The following is a 19779-nucleotide window of genomic DNA, read 5'->3' as shown; positions in this document are numbered from 1 at the left end:
CTGTTGAAAACGACAACGGAGACTCTGGTTTTGTGACATGAGATTCGGTTATATTAAAATTTACTCAAACACGTCCTTGAAAAACGGTTACCTTTTTGTTCTCTTCATTGTTGTTTTAGTATTGGACACATAATGAAGTTGAAAGTTGATTACATTGTAATCAATTGGTTTTCGAGTAATTTTGTGTTCAGAATGCTCGAGCGAATGTCGATGTAGGCCACCAACCTTTTAACTGCCTTCTTCCTTCTTCTTCCTATGTTTTCAGTCATTTTGTTGTGACTTTGATTCGATGATATACTTACGTGATAATTATGTTTAAAAAATATAATAGAAGTGAACATAACATAATAGTTTTGATGTGTAAAGCTTGTTAGCTTCTATTATAATTCTCAATCGAGGAATTTAATGCTATTGACTTGACGTCGAATTGATTTGGATCTGGGTTTTCAAGAACCACGATGAATTGATTTAGTGGTTCAATAGGCAATTTAATTAAGAAATGAAGATTGGTTCTTGATTCGTGAGTCCACATGAAATTGAGAATCATTCGCATTGGTTCGTACCTTGGAGAATATGGAATGTTGTTCTCATTCTTCCCTCTTTTGTGGGTTCAAAGACGTTTCACGTTTACTTTTTTCGTCCTTTTTCTACTTTATTTGGCGGGTCTTTCATTGATTTAAACTTCATGTCTTGTTTGAATTTGATGAGATACTTGCACCCAAGGTACAAAAAATTAGAAAAAAATTTGTTGAGATAATTTTTTTTTTTTTGAGATAAATGTTGAGATAAAATTTTAAAAGTTATAAAGGACTCCAAAAATGATAAACACACAAATGACTCCTAACATTATTAAAATGAACCATTATGATGGATGAAGGTTGAATTTCATTATCTATACTAAAAGTATACCATTTGTGCATTAAGAGGATCGTGTCATTCGTGGAAAATAATATTTGAAAAATAATTCGTCACAAATATTTTTTATGAAGAAAATATTATAATATAACGTTTACAATGAATATTTAACTTACCAGAGATGACGAACCCAACTTAATTGGTTATGACATTATTTACTTCCTTGAAGAGCGAGTGTTCGGTTAGATAAATAATCAACATTATTATTATTATTATTATTATTATTATTATTATTATTATTATTATTATTATTATTATTATTACAAGAACTTTACATAATTGTACTACTTTTAATATAATTTAGTATTTCTCTAATGTCATAGATTCAAATATATACTGTGAAATTGTGGATAATCCAAGCACAGTTTAGGTACACCGTCTTAAAATGTGGACGGTTCGAACCTCGGTCCTAATTTTTTTTCCTTTTTCAAAAGAGAAAATTAGCATAATCGTATGTAATTATGGAGCTGCATGGTCGGAGGAGGAAAATTTTGGGTACTTCAAGAGAACAGATACACCTTTCATTTTTACCTGACACATTAAGATAATATTAAAATGACATGAGATCCATAATATAAAAAATTAGTTATAAAGACAAAATCATACCGTAAATAAAGGGAGATGCCAATCTTGAATTTAACTAAATTAGTTAAGACAGCAGTATCCAACAAAAAAAATCGTAATTGTTCAAATATATGTGGTCGAATATTGTACTAATAATAATAAATAAATAAATAAAGGGTTATTACTGGAAAATTTTTCAGTCCGAGGAGCACAGAGTGGAAAAGGTGAACAGTACTTTGCCAGGTCAGCACATCCATGAGGATAGATCCCCGAATCAAATCAGTATGCTTGCTTTCTCCCAGGCTACCCTGCGGGCGCCCACACCGAAATCCAATGCAGTCCTCAAATAAAGGGTCGACACGTATACATAAGAAATCACAATATCTCGAAACTCTCTGATTGGACACGCGTCGGCTCATCATTGGGTAGACAGGAAAAGAAGGATTTTGACTGGTTGACTGGGGGAGACTCTCTCTCTCTCTCTTCGGCTATAAGAAATGTGTCCAAAACCGAAGAGAGAGAGAGAGAGAGAGAGAGAGAGAATTTCAATTTCAATTCAATTTCTCTCTCTTGTCTTCTAACATTCTTTCTTTTTCTATACAAAATCCTCCTTTTTCTCTGCTGAACTCCAAATTCCCAAAAAAAAAAAAAAGAAAAAAAACCATCTTCCAGTTCTAGTTCTTCCTGAATCAGTTCATAAAGTTTTTTGGGTTAAGAAAAGGAAAATTGATAATGGGTAATTAAATTGAAATTGAGGGTTTGTTTGTTGGGTACTTTTTGGTGTGTTTTTGAAGCTCTAATTCTTTAATTTTGACTGTGCCACCATTTGTGGCCAACTCCAAATCATTGCTCTCTCTTACTTTTGTCTCCAAAAATCTTTCTGCTTATATTCACTTTCATACTTGTTCTTTCACACCCCCATTTCCCCCTCTTCCAAAAGGAGGAATTATTAGGGTTTTTCGGTGCTGTTTTTGGTCGGATCACATCGCCCTTCACCCTGCTGCTGTTGGGTTTCCATGGTGAGAAATCGACGGAATGTGATGGGGGAATGATTCGATGAGTTTTGTTTTTCTTGCTGTTGGCGGGTGATGGGGTGTGTTTTTGGGCGAGAGGTATCTGCGAAGCCCGTCGAGGGAGAGGCGAAGAGGGCGGACGCCGCGGCGGAGGCTGCGGCGGAGGAAATTAGGGCTTCTGCGAAAGCGGAGGCTGGTGAGGCGGCTAATGCTTGCAATGGCGGGGCTAGGAAGGCGGTTGAGGATGAGAATCACAGAGGTTCGAGGCCGAGAGGCGAGCGGCGGCGATCGTCAAGGCCGAATCCGAGATTGAGTAATCCGCCGAAGCATGTGCACGGGGAGCAAGTCGCCGCCGGCTGGCCCTCTTGGCTCTCCGCCGTCGCCGGTGAGGCTATCAATGGATGGATTCCTCGTCGCGCGGACACTTTCGAGAAGCTTGATAAAGTATGTTTCTCCTTCTTGTGAACAAATTTTCCTAATTTTGACTGTTTGGAGTTTAAGTTCTTAGTTGAAGAAGGTCATTAATTGTCAGAATTGGAAGTGTCTGTCAGTTATTGCCATTGATGTTCTTGCTAAATATGAGAATCTCTCTGTTTTGAATCGCCAAGATTCAAATATGTGGTTTCAGTTTTTGCCCCTCTTTCCATTTACGAACAAAACCAGAATTCCCAAAGTTGTGTAAATTTTTGTTGAACAGATTGGGCAGGGGACGTATAGTAATGTGTACAAAGCAAGGGATACATTGACAGGGAAGATTGTGGCTCTAAAGAAGGTTCGTTTTGACAATTTGGAGCCGGAGAGTGTGAGATTTATGGCGCGAGAAATTCTCATTCTGCGGCGTTTGGATCATCCTAATGTTGTAAAGCTAGAAGGTTTGGTGACGTCCCGGATGTCGTGCAGTTTATATCTTGTATTTGAATATATGGAGCATGATTTAGCTGGACTTGCTGCTAGCCCCGGGATCAAGTTTACCGAACCGCAGGTGTGACGATACTATGTTGTTTGCTTTCATTGCAAGATCTGACTCGCTCGTTTGATTCATTTTTTTCTCAAAAGAAATGGATGCTTTAGTATTTAGTTCTAATTCTTCAAATGGACTTAGCAGGTTAAATGTTACATGAACCAATTATTATCAGGGCTTGAACATTGTCACAACCGTCACGTGTTGCATCGTGATATTAAGGGATCAAATCTTCTAATTCGTAATGATGGGATCCTTAAGATAGCCGATTTCGGTTTGGCGTCTGTCTTTGATCCTAACCACAAGCAACCAATGACAAGTAGGGTGGTTACTCTATGGTATAGACCTCCCGAACTTCTTCTTGGAGCTACTGATTATGGTGTTGGTGTGGACCTTTGGAGTGCTGGCTGCATTTTAGCTGAGTTGTTAGCTGGAAGGCCGATCATGCCCGGTCGCACGGAGGTAAAGTTCTTTACTGGTCCATCATTCTTTCCGTCTTCGGTTAGTCAAATGCACCCATCGATCTTGTGTGAAGTTCATATTTCTTAGGGCTCTATTGCTTTTGTCGTGATCGAGCATATTCAGCTTAGTCATGCTGACGAATGACGATTATTGTTCGAATTTTTACCAGGTCGAGCAGCTGCATAAGATATTCAAGTTATGTGGCTCTCCTACAGACGAATACTGGAAAAAATCGAAGTTGCCTCATGCAACCATATTCAAGCCTCAGCATTCATACAAGAGATGCATATCAGAGACATTTAAAGACTTTCCGCCATCGTCTCTGCCATTAATCGAGATACTTCTTGCAATCGACCCGGCTGAACGCCTTTCGGCCACTGCTGCTTTACATAGTGAAGTGAGTTCATACATTATATTGTAGCATACACAAACTGCGTTCATTTTTGCCCTTCAGTTTTTATATAGCTAGCTATCACTTTTTTCCCCTTTCCAAAGTGAGTTGAGAACCAGTGAATTCCTTTTAGTCTTGTAAACTTTGACCTAGCAGCAATTCAACATTGATAGTAAAAGCTCAATTTCCTTCTGTAGCGAACGGAAGGGAGTAGGAACTTAGAATTGTTCGAAAAATAGGTTAGGCGGATCTTATGATGCTTCTTTGTAAGGAAAGAAAATAAGGAATAATAGAATCTAGATCTGGGAGTTATTTGCTGCTATCGTCAGATGTTCTTGGTTGAAACGCAGAAATTATGAACAAGTTCAAATGGGTGAAAAAACGATTCGCTCTTTTAGCCTCTCGATTTGTTGGATCAGAGCATAGTTAATGCAAAGTAGTCGCTCTTCCTCGTTATCGGAACCTTTTGTTCATGCAAGCTGTAGATTGAGTTGGAAACTGATTGCATAGGAGCCATTTTTTGTGTGGATTTTTGTAGCTCTTGTTTTGTTTCTCTTGTTTAGGCATTTTATGAACTCTCTTCTACTCTGCAGTTTTTCACTACCAAGCCATATGCTTGTGAGCCTTCCAGCCTTCCCAAGTATCCTCCAAGCAAGGAAATGGATGCAAAACTGCGGGATGAAGAAGCAAGAAGGTCGATTTCGGATTTAAACTAACATATACAGGAATAAACAGTGGATTGAATGTATTTACATTACCTGCAATTGAAGAAGGTCGATTTCGGATTTAAACTAACATATACAGGAATAAACAGTGGATTGAATGTATTTACATTACCTGCAATTGATTGGCTCTTGTCTCATTTTTCTGACTTGAGCTGTGTGAGTGCAGGCTAAGAGCTGCTGGCCGAAGCAACGCCGATGGGGTGAAGAAATCACGTGCACGCGATCGAGCTGTGCGGGCAATTCCAGCTCCAGAAGCCAATGCTGAGCTTCAAGCCAATCTCGATGTACGCCATGTTCATATGTTCTTGTGCTTCGATTTTATTTGGTTCCTGTTAATGAAATCAGTGTTCTCTGTACAGAGGCGGCGTCTCATAACTCATGCGAATGCGAAGAGCAAGAGCGAAAAGTTTCCTCCTCCACATCAAGACGGAGCGCTTGGCTACCCTCTGGGATCTTCACACCACGTCGATCCCATCTACGATCCTCCCGACGTTCCATTTAGCACCATGAATTTCTCATATCCAAAAGCAAACATTCAGACATGGTCTGGTCCCTTGATGGACCCAGCTGCTGTTGGTGCTCCAAGAAGGAAAAAACACACTCTAGGTGATGGCCATTCATCAAAATCATCCAAGGACTTGCGGAAGGATAAAAATTCTGCTCGGATATAAAACACGAAAATCGTGCTGATGTTCGGTGAGCTTCTCGGAAGGCTCGAACAGATCTTCGTCCAGAAATTCTCAGACTAAGGCCGGGATATTCGACCGGATTCTATGGGAGAGGTAAAGAGTATATCATTCTCATTTTTAATGTTCAGTTTTCTATATTTTTGTAAGGTCAGATGCTTCACTGGTTTGTATATTTTTTTTTCCTTATATTTTCTTTTACCCCTTTTTCATAATCTCTTCACTGTGCTGCAAAACTATAATTAGCTTATTGGAAAATATCAATAAATTTGTCTTTGGAAATCCTTATGTGATCCTTTGAATTTCATTTGCTTCATGGGATCGGAAGGCTTTCCAAATTCAATGAAATCTCTGTTGTTTAATAATTTAGATATTTTCCATAGATTTTTTTCCCTAACTTGGAAGAAAAGTAGGATGACTTGGCTACTACGTTATGCTCGATTATGCTCGATGTAACTTTATCTGTAGTAGTTTATTAGATTAACCTTTTCTAATTTTCTAGTGAATTTTGAGGTAAAACTATCCTTTTTGAGCATGTTGCTACTTCAATCCATGGTTTGAATATATCGTTTGGTTCTTAAAGTTTACACTGTTTTGTAAATCATTCGATCAAGTTCTTACACTTTTTTATTATTACATCTTAAATACAATGTGTAGATTTGAACATAGACTTTTAGGAGTGGTTATTAATGGTTCGACTAATTGAATTGTGTTTAATTTGACAATTAAATTCTTAATAACATAATTGAAATTTGAATAAATTAGTAATATAGCATTTAGAAATATTTGGAATTATTTTTATGAGACAACTTTTGAAGGTCAATTATTTACATCTTACATCTCTCCACACTAAGAATAGGCAAGTGGCCATAAAATCAACCAACGCTAAATTTTTTAATGTGGTGAGATGGAGTCAGGTAGATATTTAATTATTTACTCATTTATTTAATAGAAGGTAGATATTTAATTAACAGCTCATAAAAAACAATATTTTAGAGGTAAAATTGAGAACTTCATCTCAGGCAACAGATTATTGTATATTCAGCTTAATGAAAAAAAAAAAGAAAAACCAAAATCAAGTATAAGGGTTTATATTATTATTATTATTATTATTATTATAACATACAGCTTTAGAAAATTTTCTCGAATTTTCAAGTTCAAATTTTTCCTCCACATGTGAATGATTTATACTAAATAATAAAAATTTAAAAATAAAAAGACCATAAACCCAATTTGTAAGGTAGGCATGCATTGAATATGCGTGTGTTTCATGTGAAACAGATTGTGTTGAAAAAAGAATTTCCTCTGTTTATTGGTCATTGCACACACTCTTTCTATTACAAATCATTTTTATTTTTTTAAAAGAAAAAATGAAGTGAAAAATAATTGTATAATATGTTCCATGCTCAATTAAAAATGATTTGAAGTTTCAAAGATACAATTATTGACATTTGACATACGCTTTGCCACATAGTAACTCTTGTCCAAATTTCTGATAATCATGTTTGAATCTACATTTCCAATTACATAAAATTTCAAATTTAATTAGTTCCTAACATGTAAACTTTCAAAAAAAAAAAAAAACCTTTAGTTAATTTGGCCAATTTTTATCCTTTTTCCCATAAAATTAAACCTCAAACTCGTATTAGTTGAGTCGACACCTTCATGAAAGAACTAATCCAAAATCAGCCAAAATAAATCATTCTCATCCCCCTAAAACACCCTCATCCAACCCGATTCAACCGTAATCAAGCAGATTAAATAATACCCAAAATACCCAAATCCGACCAAATAAACTGCCGCACAACGATAAAACCAATCATCAACCTAAGCATAGTCAACTAGTGAATGCTATATCTTTAACTAAAATGTCAGAAGTTTGAATCTCCACCCCACCCCCACATGTTATTTGAATTCCATAAAAGCAACCACTACCCAGCATACTTCCACTTAACCATAGACCTCTATATCGCTACAAAATAAATCTCCAAAATAACAAAAATTTAGCTCGAGAAAGTATTATTTTCACAAATTATGTAAACATTTTCAAAATCTTGGTAATGATCTTCAGAGTTCACACGTCTTTGATCTCTACCCTTAATGTTTAACTATCAGAAGTCACTGTAGAAAAAATGGCGTACCTCGAAATTTTGCATCAAACATTGACGATCCCTCAGCCTTCAGCCGTCACTAACAGAGGGGGTGGACTTCATCGAGGCAGAAGTAGAACCCAATGAAGTAAAAGATAGTCACAAAATGAAAGATAAAAATCAAGCACCAGTGAAGTAAAGTATATTTGATTAGGAACGGAGCCCCTTGGTGCATCAAATCATACAAAGAGTTAACTATTTACATCAACGAAAATAAATATTCAATGTACTGTGGACACAAAAAGTTACCAAACGTTGGAGATTGAGCAGTGAAATCCAAAGCCTGACTTCCAACTAAGCTTGCATTTCCTTCCAGTTCAAGGATCTTTCATCCATTCAGTAGTTCTCGCCGTCAAGCGAAAAGCCCACTGCGTGCGCTTACATGCTTCTATTGATTAACAAAAATGAATCAAGAAATCAGAATAGCAATCATTAAATGTCCCAAAAGGTTAAAATATAATGCTTTTTTTTAAAAAAGCTCAAAGTTAAAATTTGTTTCAAACCTGCTCAAAGACGTGTCATTCACAAGCAATCTTTGTGTCAAAGCTGCTGAGGCAGATGGCAAAAGCTTGAAATGCTGAGATTGGATATCTGTAGTCCATTGTGAATACATCCTTTCCCACTTTTCCGAATTGAAGGATGATCTTCTCATGTTCAGGTCCGGCATGTCCATTTTCGGGTGAAGCTACTAACTGAAAGTTTTTCACTGAAGCAATCGTCACTCGCCCATGGAAGTTCAAACACCAACACTGGAGCTGTTCGTGCCACCGTGGAGCCTTGTTTCTAAGAACCAAAACTCCATCTTTTTGATTGGTTGAAGATCCTGATGATTGAAGATCATCCGTGTGATTCGTTTTTGAACGGGAAAATCTCGTTGATGGAAGAAAGTCGATACGGCTTGGGGAGAATTCAGTCTGTATTGGAGCCACCCCTCCTGGTTCAATAGCAGATGAAGGAATAGCATCCATGACACAATGCATTCTCCTTGGTCCCCTGCATCGTAAACCATATTAGCCTCTTTAAAGAACCCACAACAAACCGGCACCCAGTGTCCCGATAATACAGAAACAATGCAAAATTAGATCAGTTTGTACATCGCTCATTCAGCACAAAGTATTAACATTCAATGACAATCATTTTCATATAGGGGGATTTCTCTATAAAAGTATAGTTTCCTCATTCTCAGTAACACAGCTCGATAAGGGATTCATAAAATTAGAGTAAAGCCTCTTCATATGTACCTTGAACCCAAGACATTTAACTCATATGAGATGTGAGCCACAGGGTAGTTGCCGGCCGGAACTCTAGGTGACACTTGTTTGAGACCCACAAGCCTAGAGGAGCGACTTTTTGAAATCTTGGCTCCTGCATGAGGTGGCTGTCCATCAAAGATTGTGAACTTGGTTCCTAAAAAATTAGATCTTTAAAAAAAGAAAAAAAATTAACATTTGAGTTAATATAAAAAATAATAATAATAATAATAATAAATAAATAAATCATACAGTCAATATCAAACGCCTACCTTAATTTCCCAACAAAGGTGCCACTTCCCTTGGACATGTCATCAGCATGCAAAGATATTATATAATCAGTGCAGGTGGCCCGTCGACACTTGCGTGCAGCAAGAAGAAACTTTCCATCGTCAGCAAGTGCTGTGAACAAAGCCAAAGGCCAAAAGTGAGCAACTTTATACATCCTCCCGTCCCCCCTTTTACCCCCGTAGATTATTGTATAAACTACAAAAAGGAGGTCACTCTCCTTGAAAGATACAAAAAAAAGCGCCTAGTGAAGAGTTAAACCACCCGATTAATGAACTTTTTAAAATAATCATGCAATTAATTTTAGTAAACTGCTGAAAGAATAAAGAAGAAAGGAAAGTGCCAAGTAACTTGCTTTAGCTATGGCAGCTTACCACTAGTCAAACTAAGGAAAAGGCAATAACTTTGTGCGGACCGATTCCGTTTTATGAAGCAGTGAACAAGCGAATCCCTTGAGCCAGGCTGCCAAGCCAAAAAAAAATAATAAAAAAGGAGAAAAAAAACACCAACATTAGACCAAGATAAGAAGGAATTTTGTGACGTAGAAAATTAATTCTAATAAAATCTCAATAGTAATTAAATAATTTTCTCAAAGCAATTTTAAACAACACTATCATTTCAAAAACAAATAAATTAATGTAGGTATGTATGTATGTATGTATATAAGAAATTCAAAAAGGAAAAGCAAGTAGCCAAATAAATAATTTCACCAGAAACTGGAACTGCAATAATAGATAAACTTATAAGACACTCAACCAGTAGTCCCAATATATATGAAGGAAATAAATACTAGAAAAATAGTGACCAGCACTCTCAAAAAGTAGAAGCCAATAATTAGAGTGGACCTAAGTATTGAAGCTAAACGTGGTCCCTAAACGGTTGCTATACCTTTTGTTGGAAATTTCCAAATGTAAAAATGACAAATTCGAGAAACTGGAAGTATATGAGATGTTGCAAACACCACCACCAAGTCAGACTAAACACATACAGGAGTTAAATTTTCATAAACTCACGTTATCTCCAATATGCAAATGTTATAACAGAATCATGCGGCTTATAGCAATAATAAACGAATTAATATACAAATTTGATATTTTCCAAATAAATATATTATAAAAGAACACTTCCCCAAATCCCAATTAACCACACCTAAACCTAAAGATAAGGGAATTTAGATACCAATACAAGGGAAGGAACTATTAACTTGTTCATCTTCATCTCATACCTTGAACTAGAAGACTCATTTCTAATTTTTAGAATAAGTTAACCCAGATTACACTCTAGGAATATGCTCTACAGGAAAAGATAAACACGATAACAGGTTATTTGAATCTAAAAATGGAAAACCATTCAGATGACAGCTAATAATGAGCAATAATCGTGGCGAGCGAAAAAATCGCCTGCAGTAACAAGTTCGCCTGCTGAATTTTAGGAACCATAACACGGTAGATTGAAGAGGCTTGATCAGAGTTCGATTAAATCAAAGTAGGGTAACACTAACCAAAGAGAGGTCAGGATTCAGGAATTACATTACATTCACGACTTAAAATTCAAATCCAACCGATAAAATTCAAATACACAACAAGTAGAGAAGTAAAACCAGGAAATCGAAACAGTTTGAGATCCCAAACCTGCTTGACGGATATAGGAAACGTCAATCTGCCAGAAACTTCCGGAGTTTTAACAATCTCCTTGGTAATCCGTCTCCAGCTCCGGCAAACTCCGGCGCACGCCACGACGCTCTTCCGCGGAGGCCAAGCATTCTCGGAGCTCTCGATTCTAATCAGCACCTCCCTCAGTAACTCCTGAGGCATGTACGCCCAGCAGCTCTGCGCCAAACCGTCGCCTACTTCAGCCGCCGATCCGTCCTGCACCACCCGGCGGGACCTGGATCTCATTTCCTGAATTAAACTCTTCAAAGACATGGGAGCCGAGTTGTATCACAATCTACAATCTATGTCATACAAAAGCTGCTTGAACAAAGAGAAGGCGGAATCAAAAACACACAGAGAGTTTGGAATTCAGAGGACAGTGAAGATGGAAGAAAGGAAAGGAATCTTGCCGAGAAAATTGAGACGATTTTCCGGGAAAATGTTGAAGATAAAGAGGAGGAGGTTTTGGTTTGGAGAAGGTAAGAATCGACTTCAGATTGCGATGTCTACTGAAATGGAACGGAACTGCCTCGGAACCATTTTTCAGTGCTTCCCAATTTTCTTTTCAATTATTTATGTGCCTTGTTTATTTCATTATTATCTTTTACCTTTTTTTTACACTAAATTGATTTATTATTTATTTTTTTTAAAAAAATTGTGGATTTAACTTTAAATACTATTTTGATATTTATACTTTCAGTTTTGATTTATTTTTATCTTTATATTTCAAGGGGTCTCTTTTGGTTCCTATACTTTTAATTTTTAATTTTTATTTATTTTAGTTTTTGTACTTTTGAAAGGTTCCTTTTGGTCTCTTAACTTTTGAAAAAGTGATCATTTTGGTTTCTATTTTGTAAAATTATAATACAATTTTTATATACAATGGAAAGTTTTTAATATAAATTTACCGCTATATTTCAATATATTGAGTGAGCGAAAAAGTGTCATGTTAAAATTGTGGTAGAAAAATATGAGATTAAAATTAAATTAAAGGACCAAAACGAATATTTCGAAAATATAGGAACTAAAACAAACAAAAGTTGAAATATATGGATAAAATAGACATTTTGAAAGTAAATCAACCAAAATAAAAAGTAAGGGACCAAAATAGTATTTAATCAAATTGGTAACATTTAAGAAAATAGATAAATTATAATAAATGGAATAAAATAAATATGTATTTATGAAAAATACTATTACTTTTTGTTTTTTTCTTCCAAAAATGTCACAAAATGAGTTTTAGTTGGTGTTATGATGTTATCTGATTATAAATTTGTAATTTATGGCATTTTTGTAAGATTTTAAATTTTATTTATATATATATTATTTTTATAATTCTCTAAAAAAAAATTACAAAGATCTGGTTTTTAAAAACTATTTGTAAATGTAGCAGTTTCTCAGAACTAGTAAATCAATTTTTAATTTAAATAATAAAAATCTGTGATTAGATCTATAATCTCACTGTATCAACATTTAACCTTGGTACATAATTTTCTAAAAATATAGAAATATATAGAAAGAGAGTTTTTTTTTTTTTTTATCAAATAGAAAGAGAGTTAAAGTTAGAAGATAAGAAGAATTGTTTCATTTAATAGTCCCAGACAATTCATAATTTTTTACAATTTTGTTATTTATCCTTAAAATTCGGATATTAAAAAATAAAACTATTCAAATCTAAAATCTATCAAAACCAATGTTTAAAGATTATATTTCAAACTTTTAACGAATCATTTTCTAAAATCCTAGCCCAATTTCAAAATTATTTTTAAAAAAATTAAAATTATATATATATTAGTTTTCATAATTGAGTTTACTTATTAATTTTTCTAAAACATTGTTAGAATTTCGGGACTATATTTAGAAAAAGTTAAAAGCAAAATAAATAAGTAAGTAGCAGGCTAATTCAATTATTTAAAAACAAAAGTTAAAGATTTTTGGCATTTATTGTGGAAATCGTAGGAAATTGGATTAGCAAAGCATCTTAGACATTATTAAGAGTTGGATTAAGCAATTAATAAATGTTTGATTACTTATTGAGGTGACATGACATCACTAGCAATCTTTTTCTCTCGTTTTTAGGGTAGAAGCAAGTTGCAAGCATGATTAAAAATGAGAAAAAGAAAAAACTTTATCATAAACTAAATTTAGAATGTGAAATAAATGATTTAGTTAAATACGTAATGATTTGTTATCTGTTTTTTAGTTTTTGAATTTTAGTATTTTATGATTTATTCTTTATATTTTCAAATCGGGCAGCGATTTAGTCTAACAATTAATTTCTATCAAGCTATACTCTCTCCAATTTAAAAACATTTTTTAGTCTTAAGTGCACAAAAAACTTCATTACGACTTCACGGGATTTCTCATAGTCTGAACTAAATGTTTTAAAATTCAACAAATATATTTTTTAACCTTGATTTATCTATACTTTTTAACTTAAAAAACTTAAAGCTTCAATTCTACCTTATTTATTTTTACTTATTAAAAAAAACCCCATTTAATAGCAATTTTCATTAAAATGTCTGGCAAAATTAAAATCTTGAGAGTAGAATGGAAAGTTTTAGGTCCCTTGGATAATATTCATATTTCATATTTCTAACTTTTCATTTTATTTTTTATGCTCGGCGGTAATTGGAAATATTAAGTTCGATCCTCCATCCTACGTATTGTACTCAAAAAAATAAAAATAACTATTTATTTTTTTATTTTTTTATTTTTTTATGTAAAAAGAAATAAAAATATGTTTGGTTGTTTCTCACCCTCTAACATTTTAAAATAAAATAAATTTTATATGAAATTTAATTATTTAAATTAAATATTCAAATTTTTTATGTTATATTTATTTTTTAATAGTTATTATACAATTTCTAAGTAAAAAATGATAAAATAATATTCTATTTATGTGTTTGGTAAAAACTTGAAACACGAATAAAAAATAACTTGATTTGGTTGTTTCTAAAATTTCATAAAATTTTATAAACTTTTCTTACAAAAAACTGGAACAGTTACTAAATACTTATTTTCTCATAAACTAAAAATAAAAACCAAAAATCATGAACATTATTAAACGGGCCTTAAGAAAATTTTGAACAATGTCTCGATCATAAATGCCACATCTTTTAGTAACCAAGAAGTACTTTTTTTCCTTAAAAATGATTGTTGTTCAAACTTGGAATGATTTTTTATAGTTTGTATTATAGTTTTACTTGTTTCAAATCTTATATATTAAAAATATATTTCACAAAAAAAAAAAATTAACTTCATTCATGTGTATAAGAATTCTGATCTAAATTCACATTTAGTTTACTATTTGCCTTTTTCACTGATGAACCAACCTATAATGATTAATTTCATTTAAGAAGAAATAATGAAACAAAATTAATGTATAATAAAAAATGCACTTAAAAATAAATAAATAGAAACCACAAAGACTTGCTACCACATGCCCTTTTCTAGTAGGTGAGGCTCAACCAGCTCCCACCACAGTGCCCATTCATTTTATTTTGCTTGTCAAAGTGGTAATCAAAATCAAGCTTATTATCTAAAAAATATCATTTTTAATCCCAATTTTGAAGCATTAAAATTTTGCTTTTTCATTTTCATTTTCTTAAATACTAAATTTGCCACTTATAATTTATTCTTCTTCTTTTTTTAATATACCTTTATATTATAAAATTTCATGCTTGGTTTAAATACTTATCGTTATAATCTCGTAAATTATTCAACAGATGGATTATTGGTGTATTAACATATTGATATATACATGCAATGAAGCTACGCAAGATTGATTGGAGTAAGTATTTGGTGGGACAAATATTAATGTTAAAATTGTGATTTTGTAAAAGTTCATAGACTAAAATGTAAATTTTAAAAACTTAGAAACCAAAATATAATAAGACTAGAAGTTAAGATACTAAAATGAGATATAAACGTAAAAACATTTTATAGTAATTCAAAGAGATTTTAAAAAACTAAAAAAATAAAATAAAATCTATTTTTTTGTTTTTAAGTATAACTAAAAAAATAATTATAAAAGGATTTTAAAAATGAACAAGAACAATTGTAAATAAACAAGTCTAATTTTAATTTTTAAAATAAAAACTCTAAGTATGAAATAATTGTCAAATGAGTTTTGTTAAGACTCCATACAACTCAATAAAAAAGTTAGTTTTAGTTTATGTTTTAATTGATGATATTCTAATAAATTAAATTATGTTATGAGTAAAAAGTTTATTTTCTCGAGAAGAAAAAGTAAAAAAGTTTATAACTTTATATTTGAGCTAAAGTCGTAATTTGAGTTTTATTTTTCAAATAAAACAATTAAAAAATTGGGCCATGTCAATTATGTCTGCCATTAGATGGTCCCACGAAGGGGCCCACTTTCGTTGACAGGCTTATCCATTTAATAGCCTGAGGCCTGTGGGAATGGATTCTAAAATTGTTTCCTATTTCCACCTTTTAACTTTTAAGATCTTTTACAGGTTGTTTTGTTTTTAGGATTATAATTTAAATTTGCTTCAAAAAAAAGAAAAAAAAAAGAAAGAACAACAGTATTTTTTCCCAGAAATAAAAGAAAACAATCAATAACTTTTTCGTATATTAAAAACAAAAAGATCCCCATGACCTGTTAAGAAATATGAAGTTTTCTTAAAATTAATTTTGAGCTATCGTCTAAAGCTCATCGATTAAGATATATTACTCATTTAAAGATTAAATGTTTAATCCTCTATTTTCATATTTATGGTACTTAAAAAGAAAAAAATCACGAGATACAATCTAAACACAAATAAATTAAATTAATATTTGAGTTGGGTTAAAAACGAAACAACCAAAATATATATATATATATATATATATATATATATATATATATATATATATATATATATATATATATATATATATATTATTACTACAAGGAGTTAGAGTTTTGCTCTCCTATATCTAAGAATACCACACCCGCCCCAAGATTCAGACTCAGGAGACATTAAAGTTTTTGTATTAAACTCATCGAAAGATTCAAACTTGAGACCTCTAAACCAATATAACCAAGAAACTTCAAGCTCTTGCCAACTGGACTAACTCTTGGGGCCGTGATACTCAAATATTTACACTACCATCTTTAATATTCTCTTGGGCAATATGAATATCTATGCTTTTGAGGAGCTAAACTAAGAATCTTTTTCTAATGTCTATTTCAAAATTGATATTTTATTATTGTGATTTAAACTGTATTTTGGTCTCTCCATTCTTATTCATTACATTTCGGTTTCTTATAGTTTCAATTTTTCTTTTTGTTGGTTCATAAATTTTATGTAAAATCTAATTTATAAAATTTTCATATTTCATATCAAGAGTTATTCTTGTTATAAAAATTGTATTGAATTTTTTAGCTGATGGGGCTTTATTTTACATCGTTATTATTTGTTAATATCAAATAAATTATTCAAATAAAATTCATTTTATGAAGGTTGAAGCTTCAAACTCGAGTAAGGTCCACTAAACTATGATCACGTTGGTAATAAAATTTCGTTATTATTAAATACCATAACAATAAAGTTTAATAATATTTTATACTAACTATTACTTTATGAAAAAACTTGGTACTTAGTTTTATTTTTGTATTTTTAATTGATTTATCAAAAATTTTAAAGAACGAATAAATAAAAATCCAAGTCAGATTCTAAACTCTGTTCCACAAACCGAAAGTCAGATATTTATTCTCGGGATATATAAAATTCATTCCTATACAAATCCAAACACAAAATATCATTCCCAAACATCGTATCTTTTATCTTGAGCTTCCTATTTTCATACATTTCATAGTCTTGTCAACTATAATTTCCTTTTTTTCTTAGTCGAAAGACATATGATTAAAATAGTTAAGCTATGTTTTAGGGTTTAAGTTGACGTGTAGACCTCAATTAAGAGGACTCTTTTACTAAATAATATAAAAAATCAAGATGACTCTTCATATAACTAATTTTAAAGAATTTATTTTGATTAATAGTAAATTTTGTAAAATTATATTTTTTAGTTCAATATCATATGATTCAAATCCACAATCTTTTAATAAAAATATGTATATTAAAGTTTGGTTCGCATAATTATTACTTAGCATACTAATAAAGAAACCTATGGACTGTGGGAGCCATTAAAATAATTAAAAGAAGAAAAAAAAAGTGCAAATTGAAAGGTTGAAAGATTTGTCATGGTTTTTCCACTTGCACAACCCGCCTATTGCGGCATCTGGAAGATATTTTCAGATACAACGACAAACACGACATTTACCATTTAGAACAATTAATTAATAAATTCATACAAAAAGAAACTTTATAATATAAATTGTACATGTATTTTAAACGATTTCATAACAAAACATATTATAATTTCGACTTTCCTTAATTGTATTACATTTGAGTTTAATTTTCATTCCATTCAAGAAAAAAAAAAATATATATATATATATATATATTATGCTCTTTTTATAAAATTTTGAACTTTCTATTATATTTTAAAATATACGTTATTTATGTAATTGCCTCAAATGGAAACATGTTTTAAGAAAACATAGAACTTTAGAACCAATTTAATTAGACAAACTTAGAGCTACATCAATGTTTTACTGATAATCTATTTGGACGTTCTATTTCAAAAGTGGTTTTTTTGTTTAGAAAGCTATTTTTTATGACTATCTATTTGTCAATGATTTGTCAAATTAAATAATATAGTATGCTTAATCAATGAAAATTAAATTCAGATTTTTTTTTTTTACAAAAATAAACTGTGGAATTACAACTTTAAGAAAAAGTTACACCTAACAAAAATTTCATTCTAAAACAGAGATGACTATTTTCCAAAACACACCAAAATAGCCCACTATTGAGTCTTCTACTCGATGATTAAGACATCTTATTCTTTCCTTTAAAAGTCGAGGTTCAAATCTTCACCCACATTTGCTGTATTAAAGAAAACTAATATCATTCCAATATAATTTTTAAAAATTAAATGTGAAAACAAATATCAATAGAGAGAAAAGGTTTGTGTTTGTTTTTCTAAGAAATAGAGAAGAGATTGTGTTTTTTTAATACAAGAAGTAGGAAGGAGGGTTCCAACACATGATCTTTTTGGTCAGTGATGCATGTCTAAACCAATAAGCTAAGCTAAAGTTAACGATAAAAGTATACGTTTATTAAAGATAGAAAGAGAAATTCATCTAAACATAGCTCAAATGATTATACATTTATGACTCCGTTAAAAGTTAGCCCTAAGTTGAATCATCCCTCATTCATTTGTGATTGCAAGGAACATAGAAAGAGAAAGAGAGGTTTTACCTGGATGTAGCATTCAACTCTCTAAGTTGAATCATCCCTCATTCATTTGTGATTGCAAGGAACATAGAAAGAGAAAGAGAGGTTTTACCTGGATGTAGCATTCAACTCTCTACGAAATCAAAGAGTACAGTGCAACTAAGGCATTTGATTCACGGATTGAACATTCTGTAACCAAAAATTGAAAAGTCAAGCCTATATTTATTATTTAACCCATGAATTTCAACAGTAAAGTAGCACTAACATTAACCAACGAACATTATTACAAGTCTCAAACCTAAAAATAGACCAACGTAAGCATAGCTCAATTGGTTTAGACACCTATCTCTAACCGAAAAATCGTGAGTTCGAATCTCCACCCTACACATTGTACTAAAAAACCCAAAATGGAACGATATGCTCAAAATCAATTCCTCTGCAAAATCTAAATTTTCATAATTCGATCACACAAATTCAAACCTTTTGCCGCGCATTGTCCACAGAGGCCATGCAACTTGAGCGCCCTAGCCAGGTAGCTTTCAAAACCTTGCCCTGCGTGATGGGAAAGAGACTAGAGGAGGGCATCACATCAAATTCAATTTCACATTTTGTAAAACCATATCAATTATCAATTATATAGCAAGGGACAAAAGACTAACCAGTGACGCAGTGCCTCGTGTCATAAAAAATGGTAGATTTTTTATATATCAGCCATAAATGTTGGCCAGTAACGTGGAGCAGATGCCACTGGTGCCCAAAGTCTGTGTTGATGTCACGACACTATTTCATGCCTAATTTCACTGCAGAGTGGCTGGCGAGATGGCTGCCGGCTAGTGACAATAATGTCTGCTCCTGAGATTTTCTACTTGATTTTGAATTGAATAGACGCAGCACTAAATTCCCACCCACCTAACTCTAAACAGTAATTTCTCTAAGAGCCAACCATGCCCACCTAAAAATATCAGGCAATTTAAGCAGCAGTTTCCGTACTAAAGAGAGATTTCAAGAAGAGAGAGAGGAGAAGGACCAAACAAGAAAGAAAAGGAAGGAGAGTTTCCTAATATTAAATGACATTTTACCTGGTTTTCTGTTTTTGTATTACAACTAAGATACTAAGAGTCCTACGGTCTTGCATTATGCTCATGATCTACTCTCTCTAGTCCTCGAGAAAACTCTGCCTACGCGAAAGCTAGTTGTATGAGACAATGATAGTTTTAAATTATTAAATTTTTCAACCGGAGTTTGAATCTCAAACCTCAAGGACACGGTTGTAGGACCTATAGGACAGGTAATAATAGGAGTTTGAACCTAGAACCTAGGATCTAGTTTTCAAAGAAAAATAATAAATTGTGTCCTAATTATTTCAGCTGACAACTGTCAGCTAATATATGAGCAAACAGAACAACTCAATG

General features: G+C 32.5%; 2 protein-coding genes and 1 long non-coding RNA gene across 4 annotated transcripts; 1 reads left to right on the top strand and 2 right to left on the bottom strand.

The window, feature by feature from the left end:
* The first annotated feature begins 2002 nt into the window (after positions 1-2002).
* LOC111009447 (putative serine/threonine-protein kinase At1g54610) lies at positions 2003-6065 on the top strand. The gene is made up of 7 exons (XM_022282529.2): positions 2003-2936; positions 3190-3474; positions 3598-3915; positions 4085-4312; positions 4900-5000; positions 5198-5315; positions 5391-6065. Exons 1-7 carry the CDS (start codon positions 2568-2570, stop codon positions 5700-5702), a joined length of 1731 nt encoding a protein of 576 aa, XP_022138221.1. The 5' UTR covers positions 2003-2567; the 3' UTR covers positions 5703-6065.
* On the bottom strand, positions 4594-11642 carry LOC111009448 (tubby-like F-box protein 3). 2 transcript variants are annotated; one of them, XR_015790802.1, is made up of 6 exons: positions 9109-9307; positions 8371-8860; positions 8117-8255; positions 7859-7924; positions 5144-5802; positions 4594-4977 (listed from the first exon to the last, which is right to left on the bottom strand). XR_015790802.1 is itself a non-coding variant. In XM_022282530.2 (6 exons), the coding sequence occupies exons 1-5, from the start codon at positions 11328-11330 to the stop codon at positions 8386-8388; spliced, it is 1167 nt and encodes a 388-aa protein (XP_022138222.1). In that variant the 5' UTR covers positions 11331-11642; the 3' UTR covers positions 7999-8255; positions 8371-8385. The 2 variants fall into 2 exon arrangements, 1 of the variants encoding a protein (XP_022138222.1); XM_022282530.2 differs by lacking the exons at positions 4594-4977; positions 5144-5802; positions 7859-7924 and adding exons at positions 9390-9519; positions 9780-9867; positions 11037-11642 and having other exon boundaries at positions 7999-8255; positions 9109-9288.
* Positions 11643-17790: 6148 nt separating this feature from the next.
* LOC148211178 (uncharacterized) lies at positions 17791-19016 on the bottom strand. Its single transcript, XR_015790920.1, has 2 exons — positions 18848-19016; positions 17791-18556 (listed from the first exon to the last, which is right to left on the bottom strand). It is a non-coding gene; the product is annotated as an uncharacterized LOC148211178 (long non-coding RNA).
* Positions 19017-19779: the final 763 nt, after the last annotated feature.

This window comes from Momordica charantia, assembly GCF_013281855.1.
Source record: "Momordica charantia cultivar OHB3-1 chromosome 5 unlocalized genomic scaffold, Mcharantia_2.0 BLBB01000005.1, whole genome shotgun sequence".
NCBI lineage: Eukaryota > Viridiplantae > Streptophyta > Magnoliopsida > Cucurbitales > Cucurbitaceae > Momordica > Momordica charantia.
This window is presented reverse-complemented; position numbering and strand designations above follow the sequence as displayed.